The sequence below is a fragment of the Carex rostrata genome, chromosome 23 (assembly GCF_964058835.1).
Source record: "Carex rostrata chromosome 23, lpCarRost1.2, whole genome shotgun sequence".
In the NCBI taxonomy this organism is placed as follows: domain Eukaryota; kingdom Viridiplantae; phylum Streptophyta; class Magnoliopsida; order Poales; family Cyperaceae; genus Carex; species Carex rostrata.
Genome location: NC_135940.1, coordinates 2,306,751 through 2,331,338, shown reverse-complemented (window position 1 = coordinate 2,331,338; position 24,588 = coordinate 2,306,751). Strand labels below are relative to the sequence as shown.

At 33.5% G+C, this 24,588-nt stretch overlaps 4 protein-coding genes across 5 annotated transcripts; 2 read left to right on the top strand and 2 right to left on the bottom strand.

The window, feature by feature from the left end:
* Positions 1–3,950: 3,950 nt before the first annotated feature.
* Positions 3,951–7,177, bottom strand: LOC144575062 (F-box/LRR-repeat protein At3g59200-like). Its single transcript, XM_078325185.1, has 4 exons — positions 7,121–7,177; positions 5,191–6,144; positions 4,593–4,742; positions 3,951–4,225 (listed from the first exon to the last, which is right to left on the bottom strand). Exons 2-4 carry the CDS (start codon positions 6,118–6,120, stop codon positions 4,055–4,057), a joined length of 1,251 nt encoding a protein of 416 aa, XP_078181311.1. The 5' UTR covers positions 6,121–6,144; positions 7,121–7,177; the 3' UTR covers positions 3,951–4,054.
* A 6,191-nt stretch (positions 7,178–13,368) lies between these two features.
* LOC144574697 (TLC ATP/ADP transporter) lies at positions 13,369–17,792 on the top strand. Of its 2 annotated transcripts, XM_078324724.1 has the most exons (13): positions 13,369–13,836; positions 14,218–14,382; positions 14,615–14,713; positions 14,995–15,087; positions 15,257–15,325; positions 15,475–15,571; positions 15,671–15,773; positions 16,359–16,548; positions 16,648–16,761; positions 16,845–16,976; positions 17,067–17,147; positions 17,239–17,355; positions 17,470–17,792. In XM_078324724.1, exons 1-13 carry the CDS (start codon positions 13,555–13,557, stop codon positions 17,557–17,559), a joined length of 1,632 nt encoding a protein of 543 aa, XP_078180850.1. In that variant the 5' UTR covers positions 13,369–13,554; the 3' UTR covers positions 17,560–17,792. The 2 variants fall into 2 exon arrangements, with proteins under 2 accessions (XP_078180850.1, XP_078180851.1); XM_078324725.1 differs by lacking the exons at positions 13,369–13,836; positions 14,218–14,382 and having other exon boundaries at positions 14,625–14,713; positions 15,005–15,087.
* Positions 17,793–18,599: 807 nt separating this feature from the next.
* LOC144574698 (CBL-interacting serine/threonine-protein kinase 14-like) lies at positions 18,600–20,453 on the top strand. The gene is made up of 2 exons (XM_078324726.1): positions 18,600–19,255; positions 19,467–20,453. The coding sequence occupies exons 1-2, from the start codon at positions 18,743–18,745 to the stop codon at positions 20,409–20,411; spliced, it is 1,458 nt and encodes a 485-aa protein (XP_078180852.1). The 5' UTR covers positions 18,600–18,742; the 3' UTR covers positions 20,412–20,453.
* A 922-nt stretch (positions 20,454–21,375) lies between these two features.
* LSF2 (dual specificity protein phosphatase (DsPTP1) family protein) lies at positions 21,376–23,126 on the bottom strand. The gene is made up of 4 exons (XM_078325216.1): positions 22,761–23,126; positions 22,440–22,645; positions 21,876–22,046; positions 21,376–21,780 (listed from the first exon to the last, which is right to left on the bottom strand). Exons 1-4 carry the CDS (start codon positions 23,011–23,013, stop codon positions 21,577–21,579), a joined length of 834 nt encoding a protein of 277 aa, XP_078181342.1. The 5' UTR covers positions 23,014–23,126; the 3' UTR covers positions 21,376–21,576.
* Between the last annotated feature and the right edge of the window lie 1,462 nt (positions 23,127–24,588).

The window sequence follows — 24,588 nt, the reverse complement described above, 5'->3', positions numbered from 1 at the left end:
AAGTTGTAACTAATCTCATTCTCATCTAATCAGTGAATTTGAATTTGTATGTAGCACTTGAATTTAAGTTCGTTTTGATTTGCTCCTACTGTAAAGTTGAATGCTATTAAAGTATTTGCTGAAAAGCTTAAATGATAGAATATTAATCAATAAATTTAGCTTAACACATATTATGAAAATATGAGTATTAATGCGCACAATATTCATATATCTGGTGAATATATAAGATATAAAAAATCAGCGGTTGAACCGGTTGACTCACCGGTCCAACCAGTAAACCATTGACCCAAAGCTTTATCGAGTCGACTTCCGGTCCGGTTCTGATAACATTGGTATGTACAATTGGTAATCTCAACTAAAAAAAAAAGTTAAACAAAACAATATTTAAAACCAGAGTAGAACTAGGGTGTTCGTAAGTTCACTGTTTTTTTTGTGAATTCAACTCTAAAACCTATCGTATTGACTTCAAACGTTAAATCTAAACCGTTGAGAGCTCAAAATGCAATATTGAGGGTTTTGAAATATATATTTTTTCTTTATATCAGTTTTGCCCTTGATTAAGACTGCATATATGCTAAGATCTGTGGATAATTAATATATTGCAAATTAAGAAATTTAAAATCCAAATTTTTCTCATAAATGAGATACGATGTTCATTATCTATCTTTACAAATTTAGAATTTTAACAAGTTACATTTGTATCTAAGAATTTATGTTGATATAAAAATTATTCTAATTAATACATTTAAGTCATTAGTTACTCAGAAAAAATAAACAAAATGTTTGCATCATAAAATCGTGGGAAAAAAGAGTTAGCTATTTCATAGTAGCTATTTGTTAAAAAATATATATATTTGTTGTTTATTTCTTTTAGTTCGAAGAGAAGGATTAATAATTCTAGATCTATTGAACTTGTGGGTATCTCACATCAGTTTTTTCTTTTGACTAATAAATTTTGGAGTTCATATTATTATTTGAAGTTGTTGATTAACATAATAAATTTTATTAAAACTTTAATAGTTTATATGCACTCGCTTTATTAGTTCTATAATTTTTTTTTATTAAGGTGAATAGATATTTTTCATTTTTCAATTAACTTATGTTAATACAAGTATTATTGATATATATAATTTTCAGGATTCTTATTATCTAACAGTCTAAGGTTAAAGTTTTGGTCAAAAATCTAATCCAACAAACCTTGTATATACATACAATATGCGATACGCATTTGTTAGTATTTTTTAAAAAACTTATTTTCATTACTTTTGTTCATATTTAAAGAGATGAATGATAATTGAAAATTTACATGTAACTTTCGACAGCGCATAATATATTTTGTAATAGTATTTCCTTTTGTCCAATGATAATATGACAACTTTACATTAAAAAAATATTATATCATACAAGATTATAATATTTAAGTTCATTTAAAGTTGAAGGATGAAATATTGATTTAAATAAGTTACTTTATGTATCATAATTAATAATTGGCAAACTACGGAATAAGTAATGGTATTAGTTTGTGAGATCATACGAGTAAAAGTAACAAAATATCATTCCCAAGAGAAGGCACACAATATGATTTTATAAAAGTAAATAATGTTGTTGTTCTAAATTAAAACATTAAATTATTTCCTTAATTTTAATGCATACTTTTAATTAATGATTCAAACTTTTATCTAAATATTTTTGCACGGTATTTTTACGAGCTTAATAATAACTAACTTTCACATCCTGAATAAATTTCATCGTGTTTTAATGAGATCTTAAATAATCCTTTTTTCATGGATTTCACATGTAATTTGAATGAATATCTCACGTATATTTCGTTGAAGGAACTAAAATATGTGCATGGCGTTGCTTTAGAAAAAGTGAGTTTAAGTCTTGGGATATTCTTAATTAATTGAGCAAGTGGTGTTTTTTGTTTTATTAAAGAATTTTATTAAACTAATAGTATCAAAATTATCATGTTCATCAAAATATATAAATGTTGAAATCATGGATTTCATTTTATATTAAGGCCGTAGATAAATAAGGTGAATTATTTACTGTATCAATCAGTGGCATATCCGAAATATTATCAATTAAGGTCAATAATATGCTAATTAAAAAAATTATAGTTATTAAATTAATAATAATTATTATTTTATAAGTATGAAAGCTAAAATGAAAAATTCAATTACAAATGGGGGTCCAAATTTTTCTGAAAAAATCAATGAAAATTTAATATATACCAATTGAAATTTTTTGAAAAAAAAAAAATGAAAGTCAGCTGACTCGCATTCTCTTTTTCTACATTATTTGTCTTTCTTGTAAACTTTGCTTACATATTGACGATATAATTTCTCTCTCATTTGCCTCTTAACTTCTTCCGTTTTTCATTAACTCTATTTGGCTGCAAAAAAAATTATTGCAAATGCACTCTGGTAAGCGTTCCAATGGGAAATTTTACATTTTTCACTTCTATTTTAAAACATAGAACAAAATACTCTTTTTTCAAAATTCATAACAATGTTCTTGTGGGCCCCACTTTTTGCCTCTCATCCCCTCTCACTCCTCCATTTTTACTCTATATTTTTTTCTTTAGTAAATATACAAATGTGATATGAAAAATAACATTCCATTTAGTTGACGTTGTGTATAAATATAAAAAGTTTGAAAAATCAAAAGATTACATTTTAAATGTACTGTTGGATATTCTCTTTAAAAAAATGTATTGTTAGATATAGAAATAACATACTTTGAAAAATCATACATGATTATTGTTTATATTTGAAATTAAGTCAATGATAGTTTAATTCATAATTTTAAGGAAATCAAATCATTCGATTATCAAAAACAGAATTGTTAGTTTTGCCCTGAGTAGTGTAAGAAAAAAAAAACAGAAACAAAAAGCTTTTGTATGCCTTTTATATTTTTTTAAATTTGGCTAACGAATTTTTAAAGATTTATTTTCAAATTTAATTAAGATAATCTTCGAATACAAACCTATGATCACCTTTTTTAAACAATTATAACAATGACTTTTTATATTATTTTTTTTCACTTTAAACTAAACACTAGCTCGATATAAAAATCGATATATATCAGCACCAAATACCAATCCAAAGTTCTTAACGACTTAACCTAACCAGCTTTTTTTTTTATTTTTTATGTTGAAACACGTAGACATATATTATAGCATTTAGGTTCAGCCTTACACATTCTTTAGGGAAAATTAAGAACTGCTACCTAATTTAAAAGATAATTATAAACACCAGAAATTAAAAATGCATAAAAGACAGAAAATTAATGATAGAAACTAGAACGATAAGGCCTTAATTCCCACATAACCTCAATGTTTAGTTTGAAGTGAAATAATAATAATAATAATAAGTCGTTGTTATAATTGTTTAAAAAAATTAATGTATTCGTATCCGGAGATTTTCTTAATTAGTTTGAAAATAAATCTCTAGAACTTCGTTTGCCATGTTTTATAAATACAAAAGGCATATCAAAATTTTACTAAAACAAATACTATAGATTAAAAATGGAGTGGGAGGGAGGGGAAGAGGGAAAAAGTGAAGTCCACAAAGACATTTTGTTAAGAATTTCGAGATGTGAGTATTTTGTTCTATCTTATGAAATAGAAGGTAAATATGTAAATTTTTCCCCTGTATGTACTTAAATTCAAAATTCGTCCTGTACAACTCAAAATAACTGGATATTGCGCAAGTGATTCATAAACCACCAAAATTAAAAAAAAAAATTGCAGTAAGAAAAAAAAACCTAAGAATGACAATTAGTTTTGTAATTGAAAGCTAAATAAAATCCATAGGAAGAAAAAGGAAAACAACAGGCACAAACTTATACCATAATTGTGACAACATGACAGTTACATTGGACCGAACACAGCCACGAGATCTCAAAATACAGTTATTCTTCTGATTTATATATAATTAAATCCCAAACAAATGCTAAGGTTGTAATGTATCTAATTCAGCACACCACATCAAACAAACCTTCCTGATGATAAAATCAAGTTTGACAAACTTAGGTGATGATATTAACAAATTCAGATAATATTAATATTTCCTATAAGCTTTACATGTCTACCCAACATATTGACTAGTGTGCTGGCCAATTCATCATTACTCCAACAATCGATGTTGAGTGTCTCAAGGTACTCAAGCTGGAACAAAGAATCTGCATCTTGTCTGGGCTCTTCTTGTTTATAACCGAAGCTCTATGTACGTTAATGGTAACAAACTTAGAATAACAAAAATGTGAAAACAAAAACCTCTCAGCATAGGTAGCTTAGACTAATAGATAATAGTGAGCTCAAACTGTTACCATACTTGTGCAATATAATTTGGTTTATTAATCCCATTTAACTTGAGTATTAAAGTAACAGCAGAACCAATTCTTTACAGACAACAATTCATAAATAAGCTTGATTAGTGCACACAATTTGAAAACAATGTAGTAAAATCAGACAAAATATCAAAGTATTACATTAAATTTCCTGTTGTTGACATTTATTTAAATTATAAAAATGGTAAAAGTTAGAGAATGTTAACCATTACAGAGAGAGAGAGAGAGAGAATACATACCCTGAGCCTCAACGTAAGCTGTTGTAGCACAGGAGAATGCTCCAGAAAAAAAGCTACCAGATCAAAATCAGTCATGTTCCAACATCCAACATCCAAGCTCCTCAAGTTGTTGAAGGTTCTGCACTGAGGAATATCCTTCTTCAATTGCCCCTTCATGTTAAAATTGGAAAGGGAAATGGCCATTTTAAATTGTAAATCACATCATATAACATTTCAATACATTCAATCAATCTTGCTCAGGTCAAAATAAAGGACCGCATTAACCTATATAAACCATAGTTTCTGGGTAGTTTTGTGATGACAACTTACATAACATACACAATCAGTATAGAAAAAGACGAGGTAGTCAAATATCTGGATCAAACAAACTACGATTTTTTGTATTGAACATAGCTTATTCTACCAAAAACTGTTACAACAGGCAAATTGCTTCCTTGGTAGCTACTACCAAGTTCTCAAAAAAACAAAAGGGCAAATTGCTTTTGTTATGCATGGTGGTGTTTCTATGTCACAAGTCACAACATTTGTTGTTCCCCCACCAAGTAACAACAAAGAATTGAATTAGAGTTCTGTTTTATAGGACCGAGAAGCACTTTACCTCAAACTCAGGACAATGATGAAATTGAAGCCTCAAATTTGTAGCATTTGAAAGACTACTGAGAATGTTTGAATCTCGCAGATCATCAACATCTACTTCCCTATCAATCCCACACAATCTGATTTCTGCATTTACTAGAGAGGCCATGTTCTCCAGTGAAATAATTCTGTTGCTATTCTTAAAAGATCTGATGGACAAAGAAACAAGACTAGGGCAAGAAATTCTCATATGACGAAAGAACCGACAACAAAAAAAATCCAATTGTCTTAACATGTTGGAAGAAATGTCAGATATAGACAATCCACAATAACGTAATTTGACAGTTTCAAGGGCAGCACAGCGCACGAAAAGCTTTTGCATGAAATCGTCACTAAGCCTCATATAGTGCAACTTCAAAATTTTGAGAGAAGGTAGGACTATATCTTGCGGATTAATTGTAGTTATCACATCGATGCTAACAGATAACTCGAGATGTTCTAGGCTTGCACAAGAGAACACCGAATTAGGAATATTCAACTGATCAACTCCACTTACGAGGATTCTGATCACCCGGGGCATTAGGCGAGCTGCACGGTCAAGCCACTTCATTGGCTCATGAGGGCCAAGCCAAAATTCTGCATAGTATATAACTGTGTCCAAGTGTGATGGCCCCCGATTTTCTAGCACACCATTCACAAACCTGTCAAACTTCACTGCTTCTTTGTCAATGTCATCTTCAGGGTCATCATCAGAGCCATCACTGCAATCAAAGTCCATATAATCAAATTTCAACACAGGCACAGAAGCCCAAGTACTTCTCCATCTTTTGGAAAGGATGCAAGTCTGCACAGCATATTTTGCACTCAAGAAGGAGAGGACATGAGTCAAGACATCATCAGGCAAGCTACTTATCCTGTCAATGCTTTTCATTGTTTGATGTTCAGAAAGCATGTCTTCCAAGAAGTTGCATCAATCCTAAGTCAATATACACGTGAGCAGATGTTTTTTAATGAGCTTCACAGAACTATGAATTTACAGTATATGACAAGTAATAGGAAGATCTGCATGTCAGATTTTAAGAAATAATATAGATTATAGACATGATGTTGCTAAAGACCACATGCTTTCTAGACAGGGAACTTCTGTGTTTATATATGCAGTAACAATTGGTTTGATCATTTCTACAATGTTAGTGATTTGGATATAAAACAACTAACTAGAACCAGGAATAATCACATAAAATATTAAAAATAAAGCTTCAAATGAAATGATGCGACTAACTACAGAAACCCCCAGAATCCCACCAATTCCTATTACACAAGCATTAGTTGACCAATAAGTAATTAAGCTTTAGACCATCAACTAAAAGATCACAAAAAGCGAACAAGTGCCGCATTAAGAAAGGAAAGCTGTAAATCCCAATCAATTAAATTTTCTCAATTAAGGGGCTTGAACAAAAATGGACAGAGATGGACTTATTGAATTAAGAATAGCAGACCAAACTAATTGTCATTCTTCAAGACAAGGATGATAACATAAATTAAATTTAGTGAAGCATAAAAGGATAATAACATAAATTAAGGCACTTAACCTCAGAGTTGTATTTTATGGTCCTACAATTTATAAGATTTCCATGTTCCATCTTATTGAAGAACAAGCTTTACATTATATAATATATAGTGATGCTTTCTATAGTAAACCAATCTACATTTTAATCAAGGGAAGATTCTAATGGTATGCAATAAGAGAATGAGAAGGGGGGATTTCAATTGAAGAACCTCGTACTCAGTGAAAAGTCAGTTTCGAGGATTGTAATTAAAAAAAAGAGAATGAAATCGATTTGGAAACCGTATTCTTCAATTTCGTGATTGATGTATCATTTAGCATGTCGTGCATAGTTAGAACTACAAACAACAAGAGTGGGAGCGATATAATAAAACGAAAAGATTACCCGCTTCAATCGGAGAATCTCTTCTCAAAATTCGTTGATCCGAAGCTTCAACACATCTTCGCAAAGAGGGGAGAGAAATTGGAGAGGATTCGTTCCGCCTAGGCGATGGCGGCAGATTTTAGGGGTCCGGATCTCCTAAAAATAATCCAATTTTTAGGTTTTGGATCGGGACCGCCCAATTCGAATCAGTTGTTCCAGATTGTTTTAGAATTCGAATTTGCTTGTGGACGCTCTACTTTTGAATGAATTGCCGCAGATTTAAATCGGACGGTCCTAATCTAAAATTTAAAAATTAAGTTATTTCATTGGATCTGAATTCCAGATGGGTGCTCAAGTAGTGCCAACTGCCAAGTACTGAGGGGAATTCACATCGTCCCAGCCCCAGCCCAGGTGGCCAGGTAAGGTATTCTTTTATAATTATTGAATTCGGACCGTTCTTTTTAACTTTGCACGAATCTCAAAGCTAAATAATATTGCCTCCCACGTTAGTTCGAATTTCAAAGCTGTTGAAAGTTAATCTCACTTTAAATGAGGAAAATCTTTAATTGTATCTGAGAACAGTAATGGGGGAGTTATGAGACGAATCAGTGGGACCCATATTCAGTGGAGAAAATTTCTGAATGGATCCCTCAGTATCAATAAATTGCAAACAACTCTTCAACATAAAAAAAATGCAAATGAGCAACTCCAAGGATCCAATCCTATTAATCCAGTTAGTCAAACTTATTTTCATGGTAAGCCCTAATTTGGCGCTTGCTGCAAAATTTTCATGCCAAGTCTCCTTCTGCAACAACAATTAAAAACATGATTAACACTTGAATAAAATTCCTTACTGAGGCCAATACAAGTTAGACTAGGGGAGCTATATCCAAATATCCAATATACATAGATCAAAATGACAACTAGTCTATCAACAAGATCTCTTATGCAAACAGAAACAGAGTTGAACCAATTAACACCTTGTATGGATAGAGAGCAGAGAAAGGGAAGGAATGGAAAGAAAAGGAAAAAAAAAATTCTTGAACCGTGTTTGGTTGACAAAATTATGTAAGGGGTGAAAGGTAGAAAAGGAAAAAAGGTTTAACTTTGCATGCTTCTAATTAATAGAATCAATTTCTCTCCCGATTTTAACCTCAAAACAAAATTATTGCATATATTTTCAAAAAAAAAATCAACACTATACCTTACATATATACTTTCTATATAATTTTTATCAAAGTTTATTTGTCACAAACCTAAAGCAACCACATAATTTCTTATTAACCTTATAAATTTTAATTAACCAAACACGAAATAAGATGAAAAAAAAGTTAAATTTATTTTTCCTCGTTAATCATCCAAACACGAAAATTTAATATGTAAATCTTCATTTCTATTCCATTCCCTTCCCTTCCATCCTATTCTTCACTTTCCCTCTCGAAATATTTATTTGTACCATATTAAAAAAAAATCGCTACAATTCTTGAAGAATTTCATAAATGTCACTTTCGCCAAATGGCTGAGCGGACTCAAAGACTGATGTCCACCAAACACCTAAGCGGACTCAGTTCGGGGTCCTCCGAATGAAAGAGCGGACCCCCAATTTCTTTTTGTTTTTTTTTGTTTTTAACATATTGTTTTAATTTTTTGAGTTCCTGGATTCTCCTCATGGAACAGCTCCTCCTCAATCTCCTCAATCTCGAATGTCTGCTAAACCCTCCCTTTCTATACTCTCCATCCAAACAGAATGGAAGTGGGTTATGAAGGAACTTTTTATTGTCTTTTATTGAATTAGTAGGGAGTTTTGGACCGTCCAATTTAGATGTAGTTCATATCTAATTTTCTTGTTTGCGCTGGATCAAAAACATCCTATACATGAATGATGTGATCTCATCCAGACTATTTTATATCAGAACGTTATATTAATTTGAAAAAGATTATTCAAACAAATAAATCCAACTATCCAAATTAAATTCTCATGAGTACCGAAACTTCTCTTATTTTCGAGCACTACTATATGTTTCATAGAATCCTATACATATATATTTTCTTTCAATCTCTTTACAATTTATTTTGAGGTTCCACTGATTCAATGAATCCATTTGTTTCATTTAGGGCTCCTAACGAGCCTAGCCGGCTCATGAGCCAATAAGTCGAATAGCTCAATTTTTTATAATGAATTAGACTAAAAACTGAAAAAAAAAAAAAAAAAAAATCAACTCGACTTGACTCAACTCAAATATTATGACTTAATTCGAACCGAATCTGAGCCAACTTGTGAGCCGGGCCTCCGAGGCTATTTCAAAAACTATTATGTTTATGTCAGTTATAATAAGTATACATTATACTTTCAAGAATTGTTCATTATGAGCCTCTGAGGATATGAATACAATTATTAACAAGAGCAAAGCTAGGGTGTGATGTGCTCACCAAGAGGGTTTGGTGAGCACAACTTTAAAAGTATATCAAATCAACTTCAAACGCTGAATTCAAACTATTGAAATTCATGTACTTCATGAGTTATGCATGTATATGCAAAATTTTGAAAGTTTCAAGTTTATTTGGTACAAAGTTAAGCGGTCAAAAAAATGATAAAAATTGAATATATAAATTACTTATAAATTAACTTATAAAAGATTAATTTCTTTGACCACTTGACCTTATAGCAAATAAATTCGAAACTTTCAAAATTTTGCATGTACATGCATCACCCATGAAGCACATGGATTTTAACGGTTTGGATTCAACGTTTAAAGTCGATCTGATATACTTTTGAAGTTGTGCTCACCAAACTCTTTTGGTGAGCACATCACACCCTAGCTTTTGCTCTATTAATAATTCAAATAATAAATTGATAGTTATCAAAATATATTTTGATTTAATACATAATAGTTATCATATCTTTATTTTGAACTAAAATAAGCAAGTGTTTATTTTATTTTAAAGAGTGTACATTAAACGTTGAAGAATTCATTCAAGGAGAAAGAAAAATGTATATTACATTTTAAATGGTGACAAAATTTTGAGTTTAAAAATGAATGACGTTATTTCAAAAACTATTATGTTTTTAATTTCAGTTATAGTAATTATACATTCTATTTGTAAGAAGTGTTCAATTTGAGTCTTCAAGGGACTTGAATATATTTATTATTACCCCAAATATAGTATGAGCCGACTTGCAAGCTGGACCGGGCCGAGCCGAGTCAAGCCAAGTGTTTACATGAGTCGAGCCGAGCCGAGCCGAACTAGAGCTGAGTCATTTTGCTCCTCTCATTAAACCGAGCCGAGTTTGAGCCAAACCTTAATCATTAGCAGCCCTAGTTTCAGATATCCTATAATCCAAATATTGCATGCTCTTATTCAATCCGCTGCAATCATTCTTTTACTGTAATTAAAGTCATTTAATTTTGAAGTTACACTACATAAATAATTGATATTATATTGTAGCATTGAATTGTGTCATTGGACTCCACCGTATGTCACATGTATATAATTGACAGAAGGCATTGAAGGATGAAAACGAATCGGATACCGATAGGATAGTGGTAAAGTTATATTTATAGAGATGGACTAACATTACTCCTACATCAGTTCCCTCAACGTTTTTTGTGCTAAAAAATAAAATTAGTATGATAAGGGATCACTAACTGATGCACACATGTAGTAACTGCCAGCACTCAACAAAGACTATCGCGACTTTATTCATCGTTGAAATGTTAGGTGTCCATACCTACGAAACTAAGTACCATTATGTATGTTCTATAATATTTTGTAATATAAAAAAAGTAACTGAAGGGGACCATATATAGATGAGAACTATTAATTTTGAGAACCTGTAACAGTCATGGGGGACCACTAACGACATTTGACAGTCTGTATTGGAGACCACAAACCATCTCTTGAAAACGACTTTAGCCTGAATTGGGACTACTACATCGAATCACACTTTCCGCGAATATATTTACTAAGAGTAATGATTTTACTAATTCATACACAAATTATGACGTATTTATACCTACAAACTAAAGTAGGAATATATGTATACCAAATTATTATTAAAAATAATATAAAAAATTCAATTGGAATAATGACTTACAAGAATCTACGTGAAGTATTCATATCTACATCGTCAATGTTTTGTGTTGTTTCTATGCATATGTTTTACGAAAAATAATATTTTGTGTTGTTGCTATGCATATGTTTTACAAAAAAGTTGACTATTAGCAAGTAACAATATTTAAGACATGAACTATTCATACCTAGGTCTTTATGTTATTATCATTTTCACATTAAAAAAATTATTAATATTAAAACACTTAGTATTCATTGAAGCATACATACCAATTTACTGAATTATGAAAATATTCAAACTATTCATATATGAATTTAAGACATGAAACATTCATATTTACTTATTCATACTTCTCCATATAAAGTATTCATATCTAACACCTACAATATACATATATAACTAATGATGTATGAAATGTTAAATTCATACTTATCCATATTAAGTATTCATATCTAACTCCTAAAATATACATATCTAACTAATGAGGTATGAACTGTTAAAAATGCATATAACAACAAATATACCATATTAAGTATTCATATCACTACAACATAATATTTTTTCAACGACCGGGAATTTCGCTGGTCGCTGAAACTGTTTTTTCCGTAAGAAAAAAAAACACAATTTATCCTGCGACCACGATTTTCTGCGACCATATCAGTGGCCGGCCATTTCGCCGATCGTAGAAAGTAATTTTTCTAAAAAAAATTAACACGCGCCCGGCATTTTCTCTCTCTCTCGCGCCAAACCCTAGCCTAACCCACCATTTTCTCTCTCTCGCGCTCATTTCTGTGTCACCATCGCTCGTCGACGAACCCTAGCCTAACCCTAATCCCTCTTCTCTCTTCTCTATTCTCCGACCCGCCCTCTTCCCTCTTCCCTCTTCTTTCTGTTAAGGGCCAGGGGGACAGATAGAGAACTAGAAGGCGGGATGAAATCATTACCCATATTTATATTCATTTTTTTAATATTTATAAATATATAAATAAATATTTTCATGATATATATTAAACTATATAGTATATATTTATTATTCAAATACGGATAATTAAATTGAAAATAATATCCGTACCACTATCTGCATGGATATTCACCCTTAGCTCTAGTGTAAGTGATGTTTTTTTTTTTTTTTAAGTAAAAATTGAATGTCAAATCACTTAACTATTGAGGCTCTGATTGAAATAAAAACTAATGAGAGTAGACTTCAATTCAATAGAAAGGAGATAAAAATAATTAATAATGAATTGAATTTTGTTGATGTTGATAAAATAAAAGAATTCAGTATACATCCACTTCAATAAACCACTTGTATTGTCTAAAATTACTCAAATGCTATCGTATAGAGTTTGAAAATTTTATACAATATAGAAAGAGACACATAAAGAACGAGAAAGGGGAGGAGAAAAAAAAATCACCTCATCATAGTTCCACCGAACGTCCAAATTGTTGGATTTTCTTAATTACACAAGGAGTCTAAACTCCATTTGAGCCGAAATAATACTGACCAAAGGTATAAATAGTGTTTATCGCGTCATAGTGTACTGACTGAAAATACAGCACCATTCTCAAATAGCACCGCTATAGCGCCATAGTTTTTATGGTCCGAAAATGCTATAGCGCGCTATTTAGAACCCTGATACTGACATTGTATTCATCATATTCAATCGAAAAAAAATAAACGATCATAATATTGAAATTATCATATTCAATCGAAATAATACTAACATTGTAAGCCAACTTTATTTTGTTTATAGCATTTAAAAATTTATTTCGTTTACAGCATCGGTTCCTTATATTAAAGACTATTGCAAATTAAAAGAAAATATATTATCAACGAAAAAAAAAAAACTTAACTCAAATTTTGAGACTTCATAAGATTTTTTTAATCCGAAAATGACAATTTCGGACTTTGGATCGATATTCATGTCGAATTGATCTAAACTAATTATATTTTGTGTTAAATTTTTGAACCCACATGAAAGATATTCAAGCCGAGTTAACCTAAATTACGTATAATTAGAGAAGAACTGAACCAATTATTCGATTTAGACATTTAGTCACAAGCAGAGAAACTCGTGTTTATTTATGCGTTTTTTAATCAAAGACCAGCTAGAGAATTCCAGTAGTCTAATTGATCTGACCCGGTTGATAAACCGGGAACGAATGGGAATCACAACCTCACTCAATAGATCTAACGATTTTCAAAATTCAACTAAGCCGGTTCGAAAAACAGGTTCCTGAACCCGGTCTGACTCGACTGATTCAACCATGTCCCTTTCTTTCCGTACTGTGCTCTGTTCGTCGACGAGCACTATTCTCTGAGGCAATAGAATATTTAAATTTAGATCCATACCGTCCGATCAGAATACCTGTCCGAGGTGGAATGCACGAGGCCCTTAATATTCGTGCGAAAGAAGATCGGACGGGCTGGATATATTCTCAAAATTTCTGTAACCTCAGTCCTCAGGTGATAGGAATTCATCGTCGTAGGATTAGAGATCAAAATCCCGGTACTATTTGCTTTGAAAAGTTCCCCTTCTTTTTACCCTCATTTTACAAAGGAATGTTGCTCCGATCTCGCACTGAGGCGATAATCCAAGCGATCGTGACCGTACATCCGCACGAGATACCAACTCTCGTCCACTCCGCGTCCACCTTCTTCTTCGTAAGCTGTTCTATTTGCCTCAGTTCTATCTTATTTTTGAATCAACAACTTTGTTCGCAAATCTGTGATGAACTGTAAGATTATGGATTTGAAGTGAGATTAGAGCAAAGGAGAGTCTGTATTTTCGATATTAATTGGAGTATTAGTGATTTTAGAAGAGAATATCAGTAAAATTAGTAGTAGCCTACCCTATTAATCTTTGTTTGTTGTTTAATTTCTCTTTGAGGCTCCTAACACTGAGCTCGGTTGAGGTTTAGACACTAAAATATAGCTAAAACACGGTAAAGTGTACTGAAAATCAGTATCACATTATGCCAGTACTATGCTCCTATCACATTCCATTAATAAATTGATTGACTCTAAAAATGATTTTTATTTCAGGTTTTAAGTGCATATTTTGTGATTCTACCACTAAGGGATGAAGGCGCTATATCACTTGGGCTCAGTAATCTGCCCAGCTTGTTTGTCGGCTCTCTTGTTCTAACCTTGATAGCTGCCCCAATTTCAACATTGATCTTTTCTCTACCTAATTTGTCAAAATCAAAGGTGTGCTGTGATAAATGGCCCTTAACTTATTTCAATATCTCTACTAAGTATTTTTTTACCATCATTAAATCGAGTATGGATGGAAATTGTTTGCATCAATTATCATAGGATAGCTTTCTTATAGATCTTATACATTAAACAATTGAAGTTACATTTCTACAGTACAATGACCGTAATCTAGTTGTATTGCTGGTGAGTGTTCATTTTCATGTTATCAATTTTGAAATTTCAGGCTTTGGTAATCATACACAGATTTTTTAGCATCTCTCTTCTCGTATTCTTTGTTCTTTGGCATGTCTCCTCCCCTGGACAATTGCCATCTGGAACTAAGGTAAGAAAACCCTAGTGCAACTATGTAATTTTGCACAATACACTTATTATTTATCATTGCTAGCTGTTAATTGAAGGAAGTGTCCCAAACAAAAAGCACCATTTTTAGAAACTAAAAAAAAAATTTCCTTTTAGATTAAAAACTGAGTGCTCCTGCAAGTACTCAATACCAGGCATGCCTCTCTACATAATAATAATACAAAGTTGATATTTTTACCAAAAGAGTGAAGAATTTATAATTATTGTTTTTATTCTCACTTGTCTAAAATGTTCCTTTGAAAGTCTAATCCAGTTGAAGATGATGAAAATGATTCCATGGACTGGAGCAAACATACTTGGTTCTACATCATTGTTCGACTAGGCTTGTTTCTATGGGTATGAACTCTCTAATTTTTTTTTATAAAAAATGTGTAGAGCACCTGTTTCATTAAATATGAAACAAACTCCTACATCAAAAATTAGAAAGAACATTCTAAAGTTGGCTAGCTTTATGTGTCCCGACTTTGTACAGTACCTGATACTATTAAAATATTTTTTGTTGAAGGTTGCTTTGCTAAATCTTGTTACAATCTCATCAACTTGGGCAAGGATAATTGATGTCATGAACAATGAGGTACTTCCTTTGGGCACTGATCAATGTTAAATGAAGTTCCAAGAATTAGCCAATTAGGAGAAAGGAAAAAAGAAGAAGAAGAGGAAGATTATAACCAAATGACCTCCTATTACATAATATCAGAATGTCTGATCTCTCTTCATATTCAGTCAGGTTCAAGACTGTTCGGCTTTGTTGGTGCTGGTGCTACATTTGGACAGCTGTTGGGGTCTTTATTCGCTGCAAGCATGGCATGGCTAGGTCCATGTATGCATGTTATAATAACTTCATGACTCTTTCACCATTTACACAGAGATTTGCTCAAAAGATTCAGCTCTGACTTATCCCAGTATTGCATTGTTTCAGACCTGCTACTGATTTCAGCTGTTTTGATGGAACTTGCTGCACAAGCATCAAAAGGAATTACGCATGACGCACACCATGGCTCTCTGGAGCTCTCCTCTGTCAGGTATTCATACTGGGTGTAGTGTGGTGCTAGCAGTGGCAGTGCCTTATTTAAGAGCCACAACTAAAACAAGTTCTGATGGGTTGATGGGTTTTGGGTCTTGGATCTTCATTAGGATTTATTGTCCTGTAGGTATTTCATTAGGGTTGATTAGTTTTGGGTCTTGGGGTTTCGTTACAATCTAATGTGCCTCCTTACCTTGTTTTTCCAATTTCTTATGGGAACTTTAGAAGGCTGTGGTCCCAATTTGTATGCGAGGAATATGTCAATGTATGTTTGACCAAAGTGAAAACCATCTTAACCAATAGATTAACCAATGCTCCGGGTCAATATGTCTTGAATAATTGAATTTGCCTTTAAATGGTAAAACCCATAAAGAATGTTGACCTGGACTTACCTTGCCATTCCTACCCATAATGGTACATTAATATGATATGGTTTTCACATCAAAGTTGTTAAACATGCAGTTGTTAAAGACTGGAAGAAATTAAAACATGCAACCATATATTTATTACTTGGTCAGAGAATCTCCAAAATGTAAATATGATGAGTTGACATTCTATTTTTGGCGTTTGTTTATATTTGTAGAGAAACAGAGAAGGGAGACGAGGCTTCTTCTCTTATATCATCTCCTACTAGATCACCTACAAATAAAGCAAAACCTGATCCGTGGGTTCTGTTAGAAGGGTTTTGGCTAATTGTCTCCTCTCCTTACCTCCTTGCCGTCTCCTTATTTCTCTGGCTAAGTGCTGTTGTGTCATCCTTCTTTTATTTCCAGGTAGTAATTTATTTTTATTCTGTTTCTCCTTTCCTTATTTTTGTCAACACTGCATTAGATGTCCACAGAATAGGTAACATGCGTGCTTATTAAATGTAGAAAGTTACTATAATAGCCATGACAGTGGCAAGTGCTCTGGATAGAAGGAGATCGTTTGCTCTTATAAATAGTTTTATTGCTGTTTTTATCCTTGCTGGCCAACTTACTCTTACGGTAAATTTTTTCCTTCCCTTTTATTCTGATCAGTTTACTTTTCTCTTATCAATTTATGTAATTCAAGTAATGAAATAAAACAGGGTCGCATTCTTACACTTGCTGGTGTGACTGTTGCTATTAGTTCGGCATCTATTGTTGCAATTGTAAATCTTGTGGCTCTTGCAGTGTGGCCTACATGGGTTGCTGTAGCTGCATCTGAAACTACTCGCAAGGTACTTTTCCATATTATAGTACCAGTTAGTAAGCTATGCTTTATACCAGAATTGAGATTTGTTTTGATAATTTTTTTTTGTTGATGCCAGGTAACAACATACGTTTTAGCTAGGCCAGGAAGAGAACTATTATTTACTGTTGTCTCACAAGACGAGAAATACAAAGCCAAGGTAATTATCATTGTTTGATGGCCTTTCTTATTAAGAATACTTCACCTGGGACTAAAGAAACTTTGTTAAAACAATCTGAGTATTGTTTTAGGTTTGTATAGATGTAATTGTTCAAAGGCTTGGAGATGCAACAGCAGCCGGCATGTACAAATTACTTTTTGGTAATCAAAATGGAAAATCATCGAAGGTCTCCCTTTATGCACTACCGGTATGGGCCATCTTTGTGTCTGTCTTGTGTAATTCAGATTCTAATTGAGCTTATATATTATATGGGTACTTAATTAATTATTTTTCCCTTGGTTTTTGTGTTTTTTTAAACTAGTTATGCTTCATATGGCTTATAACGGCATTTTATTTGGGCCGGCACCAATCAAATCTTGCAAAGCTTCAGCTTCTCTCCCCATCATCATAGCATTTGCTACATTGGCAATGGCTGATTGCCTTTTATTGACCTCATCTTTTATCCTAGTCATTTTCAACTTAGTATTTACACATCTCATTTCCAGATATCTTTTTTGTTGTCTTGGATGTATTTTTGGCTTCTCTATGAGATAGATACTCTCCTTTTCTCTTTTTTTATATCAAGACTTCATGTACAGTTAAGTGATTCTATAATCTGTTGGCCTTTAAATGGTAGAATGTGAATAATGTAAAAGTCCTTCACATTTTTCTTTTATTTATTCTTTGTATTGTCTTGCCAACTAAAATTTGAGTCGTTCATTCATATGGAAGACTTTTGGTTAATTTGTCACATTTTTACTAATTTATAGTGCTCTTTATTTTTCTTCTAGAGAGCAGACGAGTTGCCAAGCCTGTGGATATACGTACTCATAATTTCAATAATCACAAAAAAAAATGATTAGTACATAGTATATTAAAAGCCGGCTTTATACTTGCTAATAGTAACCTGTAAGCTATGTAGTACTCTTACGAACTGTCTGTTTGCTTAGTAGAAATTTGATTAAATGAGATTATTTTCGTGAATTTTAATAATGCCCACTATATGTAAATATGTAGGCAATCTGATGAAATAAAGTAGCTTAATAATTGTGAAAAAGTCCAACCTCAGAGAAGGCAAAATATAATAATATATTGTATTTTAAATTGATAGCACACAGTATCTATAAAATCATCAAACAAATAATATTTACGTATTATAATCATATTTGGAATACATGGAATACTCTAATCAACTTTGGGAAAAATTCCTGCTTAGACAATTTGCTCTCAGATGCATATAATTTGTTGGATTTATTGCCTTCTATAGAATGAAGAGATACTAAAGTGCTTAAAAATGAATTTGAAGAGAGGGAAATAAATAAGGAATATTCCAAAAAAAAAAAAATTGGCTCCAAATTGCAAAATCTTGCTGATTTTTCCACAACAAATCATGTATGGAACCAACCAAACAAAAGGCATTCCCCATGGAGGCACATGACAGCACTAACTGGCTCAACTGCCTTCCTGTTTTTAACAAAATTTTAACAAATTTCTATAATTAGTCTTACCAATATAAACTCCTGCACCTTCAATTCACACCACCAAGAAAAAAGAAAAAAAAAAGGAATTGTCTCAACTCTACCACAGCCGGCTCCATGCCGGACCTATTCTCCAAGGCCAATGGTGTGGCACTCACAAGGGAACAAACTTTAAGCAGCACCAATGGCCCGGCCAAACTCCTCTTCGGCAAATACGAGCTTGGAAAGATGGTCGGCTGCGGCGCCTTCGCAAAAGTTTACCATGCACGTCAAGTTCCCACGGGCCAGAGTGTGGCACTAAAAGTCCTTAGCAAACCGCGAATCGTGAAATCAGGCATGTATATCAATGTAAGAAGGGAGATAGTTTCCATGAGGAGAATACGACATCCTCACGTGGTCAAGTTGATTGACGTGATGGCATCACAGTCGAAGATTTATTTGGTGCTGGAGTATATCAAAGGAGGGGAGATGTTTCGAGGAATCAGCACCAAAGGGAAATTGAACGAGGATTCAGCCAGAGATTTATTCAGGCAGCTGCTATCTGCAGTTGCATTTTGCCATTCTCGCGGTGTTTTTCATCGGGACCTCAAGCTGGAGAATTTGTTGCTGGATGAATTTGGAAAGCTCAAGGTATTCATTTTCATTTTCATTACACTGGTTTCATATTTTGATCAAGTTTGTAATTTATCATGCATTTCTGAGTTGACCCATCTAAAATTCTCAGGAAGGAAAAAAGTTGTGGGAAGCATTTTCTTGTAACCTAGTTCTCTACCTTTCAATTTTTCTAGAATTTCTTTTTGTTAATATCAATGCTTGAATTGATAACATTCTTACACTGCAGGTCTCCGATTTTGGTCTCTCGGCTTTATCTCCCACTTCATTCTCGAACCAGCCGATTCTCTTCAAAACACTATGCGGGACACCAGCTTATGTTGCACCGGAAGTTATCAGTCGGCGTCCATACGATGCCGCAAAAGTCGATCTATGGGCATGTGGGGTGATTCTTTTTGTTTTATCATCAGGCTATCTTCCTTTTAATGATATAAACCTAATGATGCTATACCGGAAAATTTACAAGGCAGAATACCGCTTTCCAAAATGGATCTCACCTGATCTTCGAACACTCATATCCCGCATGTTAGATTCCAATCCAGAGACACGTATCACAGTTGATGGGATCATAAATGACCCGTGGTTTCGCTATGGTCTAAATCAGAATCAAATTGATGAGCTAATGCAACATCGACCTGAAATAGAAGATCGGATATTGAAAATTGACCGAGAAGAAGAAAAAAGGGATTTGAATGCTTTCGACTTGATCTCTCTGTCATTGGGTTTTGATCTATCAGGCTTGTTTGTATCACAGAAAGCAAAAAAGGAGCGGCTCACATCATCAGGCACTGTAGAAGAAATATTAGACAAAGTAGAAGAGGTTGGAAGGAGAGAAGGGTTTTATACATTAAAACGAAAAGGAAATGAAGGTAGGGGCGTGGCAGTGGTACACAGCTCGACCGGCGGTTCACTCGCCTGGGTTGACATTTACAGGCTAAATAAAGATATAGTTCTAATTGAAATCGAGAAGGGAGAGGTGGAAGAGGTTGAAGAGGAAAATGGGTGCTATTTCTGGAAAAATAAATTGTTGCCAGCACTTCATGGGCTCCGGACAGAAACTGAGCCGAAGTCACCGATTTCACCTAATTCACCTGTCTCTGTTCTTGATGGTACTTGTTCTGGTTCTGGTGCACCAGACATGGATGAACATGAATCAGATTCGGATCCAATTTAATGAGTGAAATCACACGTCTCTGTTCTTGATGGTACTTGTTCTGGTTCTGGATGAACATGAATCAGATTCGGATCCAATTTAATGATATCTTTTCGGAGGTAAAATATCTGCTGTACATTTTGAATACTTTGTGAAATTCTTTTTTGCTTTTTTGTTGTTGTCATGTTTTATTGAAAATAAAAATTAGCTGTATTAGGTGGGAACTTTCTTTTGTTCCGTTGACACAGGCATTACATAAAAAAGTTTAGTTTTCGGGCTTGTATTATTAATTTAAGAATGTGGTTTTGTAATGTGCTTCATGTAAGCTAATTTGCTTATGTTGGGAGAGTAATCTTAGTTCTCTAAATCAATCAGTCATGTATTCTTTGAAAAAATTATGGATTTGAATATAATGACATGTCTGTCTACTAATATTTCATTAGATAAAACTATGCACTCAACATTGTCTATTCATAGTTCAATTTATAAGAAATGTGGAGATCTAGTCACCACATTCCGTCTATTCATAGTTCATAAACGGTATTATTTATGCTCGAGAATCATAAGCCAAACATAATCACTAAACTTGGGATCTTTTAATTTCATCTAATAAATCTCCAGAATTAACTATTTAATGTTTCATCTTAACTAAACTTTTCTTAGTTGTATTGTAGTATCTGGCTTAATTTTCTTAAGAGTCGTCATAAATAAATATCAGAATTCAGCACCATAAGCTGACTACTGGCATATTTAATGCTCACTTCTGCAAGATGTCGCAGTTGTTATTTGTGAAATAGGTAATCGAACTAGTATGACAAATTTTATTGACCTAACTATAGGTGCAGTATTTTTGTTGGCAAACTTTAACATCACTATATTACAACTTAATGATAAGACATTAGATCTTTCAACACAACATTGGTAGATTCAACATCATATGACCTCATTCAACATATTACTGAGCAAAACTGTACTTGCTAGAGAATAGTCTGAAAATTTCTGCATTAGGTTTAGCTCTGATACAAGTACTAAATTAACACTTAAGGTTTTGATCAACTCTAACAGCTACTTACATATATGTTGTTGATTATTTTCTACCTACTACATATGCCATATAAAAAGCTGCTCATACATATAAAAGAAGGTATAATTTAACAAAACAACCAATGCAATTACCGTTCATGCCTCATGTCGATCGGAGAGCCCGCACCTTGTCTTGAATTAATTGGCGCTCCCAATCGGCAACACCCTCAAAAGCATGCTCTGGAAGGCTCTCAAAGGGTTCTTTCCAAGGGTCATTTTTCGCAAGGTCATAAGTGGCACCTCTGATGGCTTTCTTGCTGGGCCCACACGGCCTTTTTGATGTTAGTTCCTTGTATGCATCATTAAGCTAGAATGACATACATCAACAAATAAATAAACAAATGAATTAACTATATAAATTATAACATTACCATAGATAGATTGGGATTTCACAGGGCTTACCTTCAAGCCGCAAAACCAGAACATATATGAAATTGCAACAGCTGGTGCTCTGCCTAGGCCAGCGGTACAGTGTACATAAACTCGACCTTTGTTTTGAGATATGGCCCACTCTAGCATTGATACCGCCTTTGGTAACTGACTTCGCAACGAGTCTGGATCAAAGTCCCTTGCCTGTGTTACAGTAGAAAAATAAATTTCAGAGGTTTATAATTTAAATTAAGAAATATTTTAGTAATTTGACCTTGACTATAGCCTCCATATACTTAGTTAAAGTATGTGAGGTTAAATTAAAAATGATAATCGATGGACTTCATGTTGCTTGGTATCATTATATAGAATCCTAAAATATATGGCCCCCACCAGCAAGCACTGAGTTCCCAAAATCAATCAATTGGAAGCCTCAATTTAACCCAATTACCATACAATTAATGGAACAAAAACCCAAATTAAATCTCCATGTGAAACTGAGCTGCATTTGTTCCAATTTTTCCCTTAATTAACCTATTCTAATAAATAAATTGAAAACATAGTCGATGGTGGGCAAGAAGTAATGACAGCACTTACAGGTGATCTCATGTGGTGTACCCCGAGCTCTTTGCACCGACTCAGAATAGAATCAAAATCAATGCCCCAAAATTCAATATCACTATCTTGTTGTAAGCAAAGTATATATGAGACATTTTCTTCCTCTTTCAAATGGTCTATATCCTCCGGCTTCTGAGGTTGTGATCCCACAATTAAATTATCTCTTATAATTGTATAATTCATACCTACATGCACCCGAGAAGAAGAAAAAAGAATTCAACTTTGATTCTGATAAACTCAATTTCAGGAATAAAAAAGCAACAACATATTAACACATCCAAATGAGATTAAAGAACAAACCAAGGTCGTGATGGTACTCATAAGGATTTCGCATCATGCTCTTCATGGCGGTGTTATAATCTTCCATTCTATTACTTGAGCTTCTTTCCATAACTAATTCCCTCTCTGAACTAGTGCAATTAATCGAGATATGGCGAGAAAGATTTCCAATGGGGCGAGGGAACAGTCGAGTAGGTTTTCTGAGTGCGAAAGATAGGTTCAAGTTGGGAGAAGAGGGAAGAGAAGAAATGGGGCTTTTGGTTAACGCTTTCATTCTTGAGATAAAATTTCTCGCTTATCTTTTTTCCTTAGATCGAATTGGCACCCTGAATTTTAAGGTTTATTTCTCTCTCTGTTTTTTCTTTTCTTTTTCTATTTAAGTGACGCTGCAGAGAAAGGTTTAGATTTTAGAAGGTGCAAGAAGATCCGAATTTACGGGAAGATCCGTAAATTCTTTATAGGATTCTCTGTGGTCACCTGTGATGTAATGTATTCAGAATTCTTCCTTGTCCAGTTGAACACAGAGAATCTCAATCAGGAATGTAAACGAGTCGAGCCAATCTCGAGTCAAGCCGGGCCTGTTGCCTGTTGGTTCATGTTGTGAACCACATAGACTAAATATTTTTGTCAATTTAGTATTGTGAGTTGCGCATAAATTAAGAGTTGAAAAAGAATTGAATCTTTTTTTTTTTTTTATTTACAATGAGTTGCATTCCTTTCATGATGGACATGAAGAAGAGGGGACGGTGAAAGATTCAGAAAAGAAAAAAAAAAAATCATTTTTTGTTGAAACAAAGTAACACAAACCGAGCTTAATCAAACTTGAAAAAACTCATGATGAATCGGACTGTTAAAATCTTTACTCCATTAATTATGTTTAATTGTTATTTAGATATGTCATTTATTTTGAAAATATCGTTTGTTTGTTGGATTAAAATTCTAAGTCTATTGTTTATTTTGAAAATATCGTTCGTTTAAGATGTCGTTTGTGTATGAAGAAGTAATGATATAATGAACAAAATAAATAAAGAAATAACAAAGCAACAAAATAACTCACAGTATCTAACAAATAAGTCACTATATATGATAAAACATCTAACAAAGTACAAATCAAAACCTACGGTCTGAACTAAATACCATCCTCACGTTCTTCTTCCTGAAACCCCTCCCTGCCTGGAGAGTGGCGTGTGGTCTAACTCGTCTGAGTCGTCATGAACCTCCTCAATCTCGGATGTATGGACTCCAGAACCAAAAATCATAGTCTGTCCAGACTCACCTTGCGTGAATAAAAATGCATGTCTCGCTATCGGGTCATCGAGCAAAGAGTACGCCACCGGAGGATACAATACCTGTTGTGTGGAGGATCCATGAAACTCTGGAATGGGCTTTGTTTGAACATAGCCCGGCTGATAGGCATGAGGTACTGTTTGAGTCGAACTATAATCCTGAGAATATAATCCATCTCCCTCTGTGTCAAACTCTGCCGAGATATTGAAATATGGTACGTCATCCTGCTCCTCACCCTATAGTAACTTAGAAATTAGTTAATCAAGAATTTTGAAATAAAAATCACAATTAGGTATTTTAAATAATACTGTGCCTCAGTATCCTGAGTAGGCATGAACAGGTCTGCGGCTCGATGCAATGCCTTTGCACCTCGGTCGAACGCCTGATCGACAATCTCAGCATTTTGGACACCATGGAACAACGCCTCATCACCAGCATACCAGATGTAGATATCGGGCTCGTCAGATATGTCATCAATCTGATCACACCCGCCCACTCCAGTGCATCTGAGTATAACGTCAAGGCACGACCTGTACCCACAGGCGCACAAGGCACATCACAG

Excerpts from the sequence above, each read along its gene's own strand:
- LOC144575062 (XM_078325185.1), bottom strand. The coding sequence starts at position 6,120 with ATGCTTTCTGAACATCAAACAATGAAAAGCATTGACAGGATAAGTAGC. Across the intron at positions 4,743-5,190 it reads ATCATTGTCCTGAGTTTGAG|GGGCAATTGAAGAAGGATAT; the intron begins GTAAAGTGCTTC and ends TTTAACATGAAG. Across the intron at positions 4,226-4,592 it reads AGCTTACGTTGAGGCTCAGG|AGCTTCGGTTATAAACAAGA; the intron begins GTATGTATTCTC and ends TAACGTACATAG.
- LOC144574697 (XM_078324724.1), top strand. The coding sequence starts at position 13,555 with ATGCACGAGGCCCTTAATATTCGTGCGAAAGAAGATCGGACGGGCTGG. Across the intron at positions 14,383-14,614 it reads CTAATTTGTCAAAATCAAAG|GCTTTGGTAATCATACACAG; the intron begins GTGTGCTGTGAT and ends TTGAAATTTCAG. Across the intron at positions 15,088-15,256 it reads GACTAGGCTTGTTTCTATGG|GTTGCTTTGCTAAATCTTGT; the intron begins GTATGAACTCTC and ends TTTTTGTTGAAG.
- LOC144574698 (XM_078324726.1), top strand. The coding sequence starts at position 18,743 with ATGCCGGACCTATTCTCCAAGGCCAATGGTGTGGCACTCACAAGGGAA. Across the intron at positions 19,256-19,466 it reads ATGAATTTGGAAAGCTCAAG|GTCTCCGATTTTGGTCTCTC; the intron begins GTATTCATTTTC and ends CTTACACTGCAG.
- LSF2 (XM_078325216.1), bottom strand. The coding sequence starts at position 23,013 with ATGAAAGCGTTAACCAAAAGCCCCATTTCTTCTCTTCCCTCTTCTCCC. Across the intron at positions 22,047-22,439 it reads TACACCACATGAGATCACCT|GCAAGGGACTTTGATCCAGA; the intron begins GTAAGTGCTGTC and ends ACTGTAACACAG. Across the intron at positions 21,781-21,875 it reads TCTGGTTTTGCGGCTTGAAG|CTTAATGATGCATACAAGGA; the intron begins GTAAGCCCTGTG and ends ATGTCATTCTAG.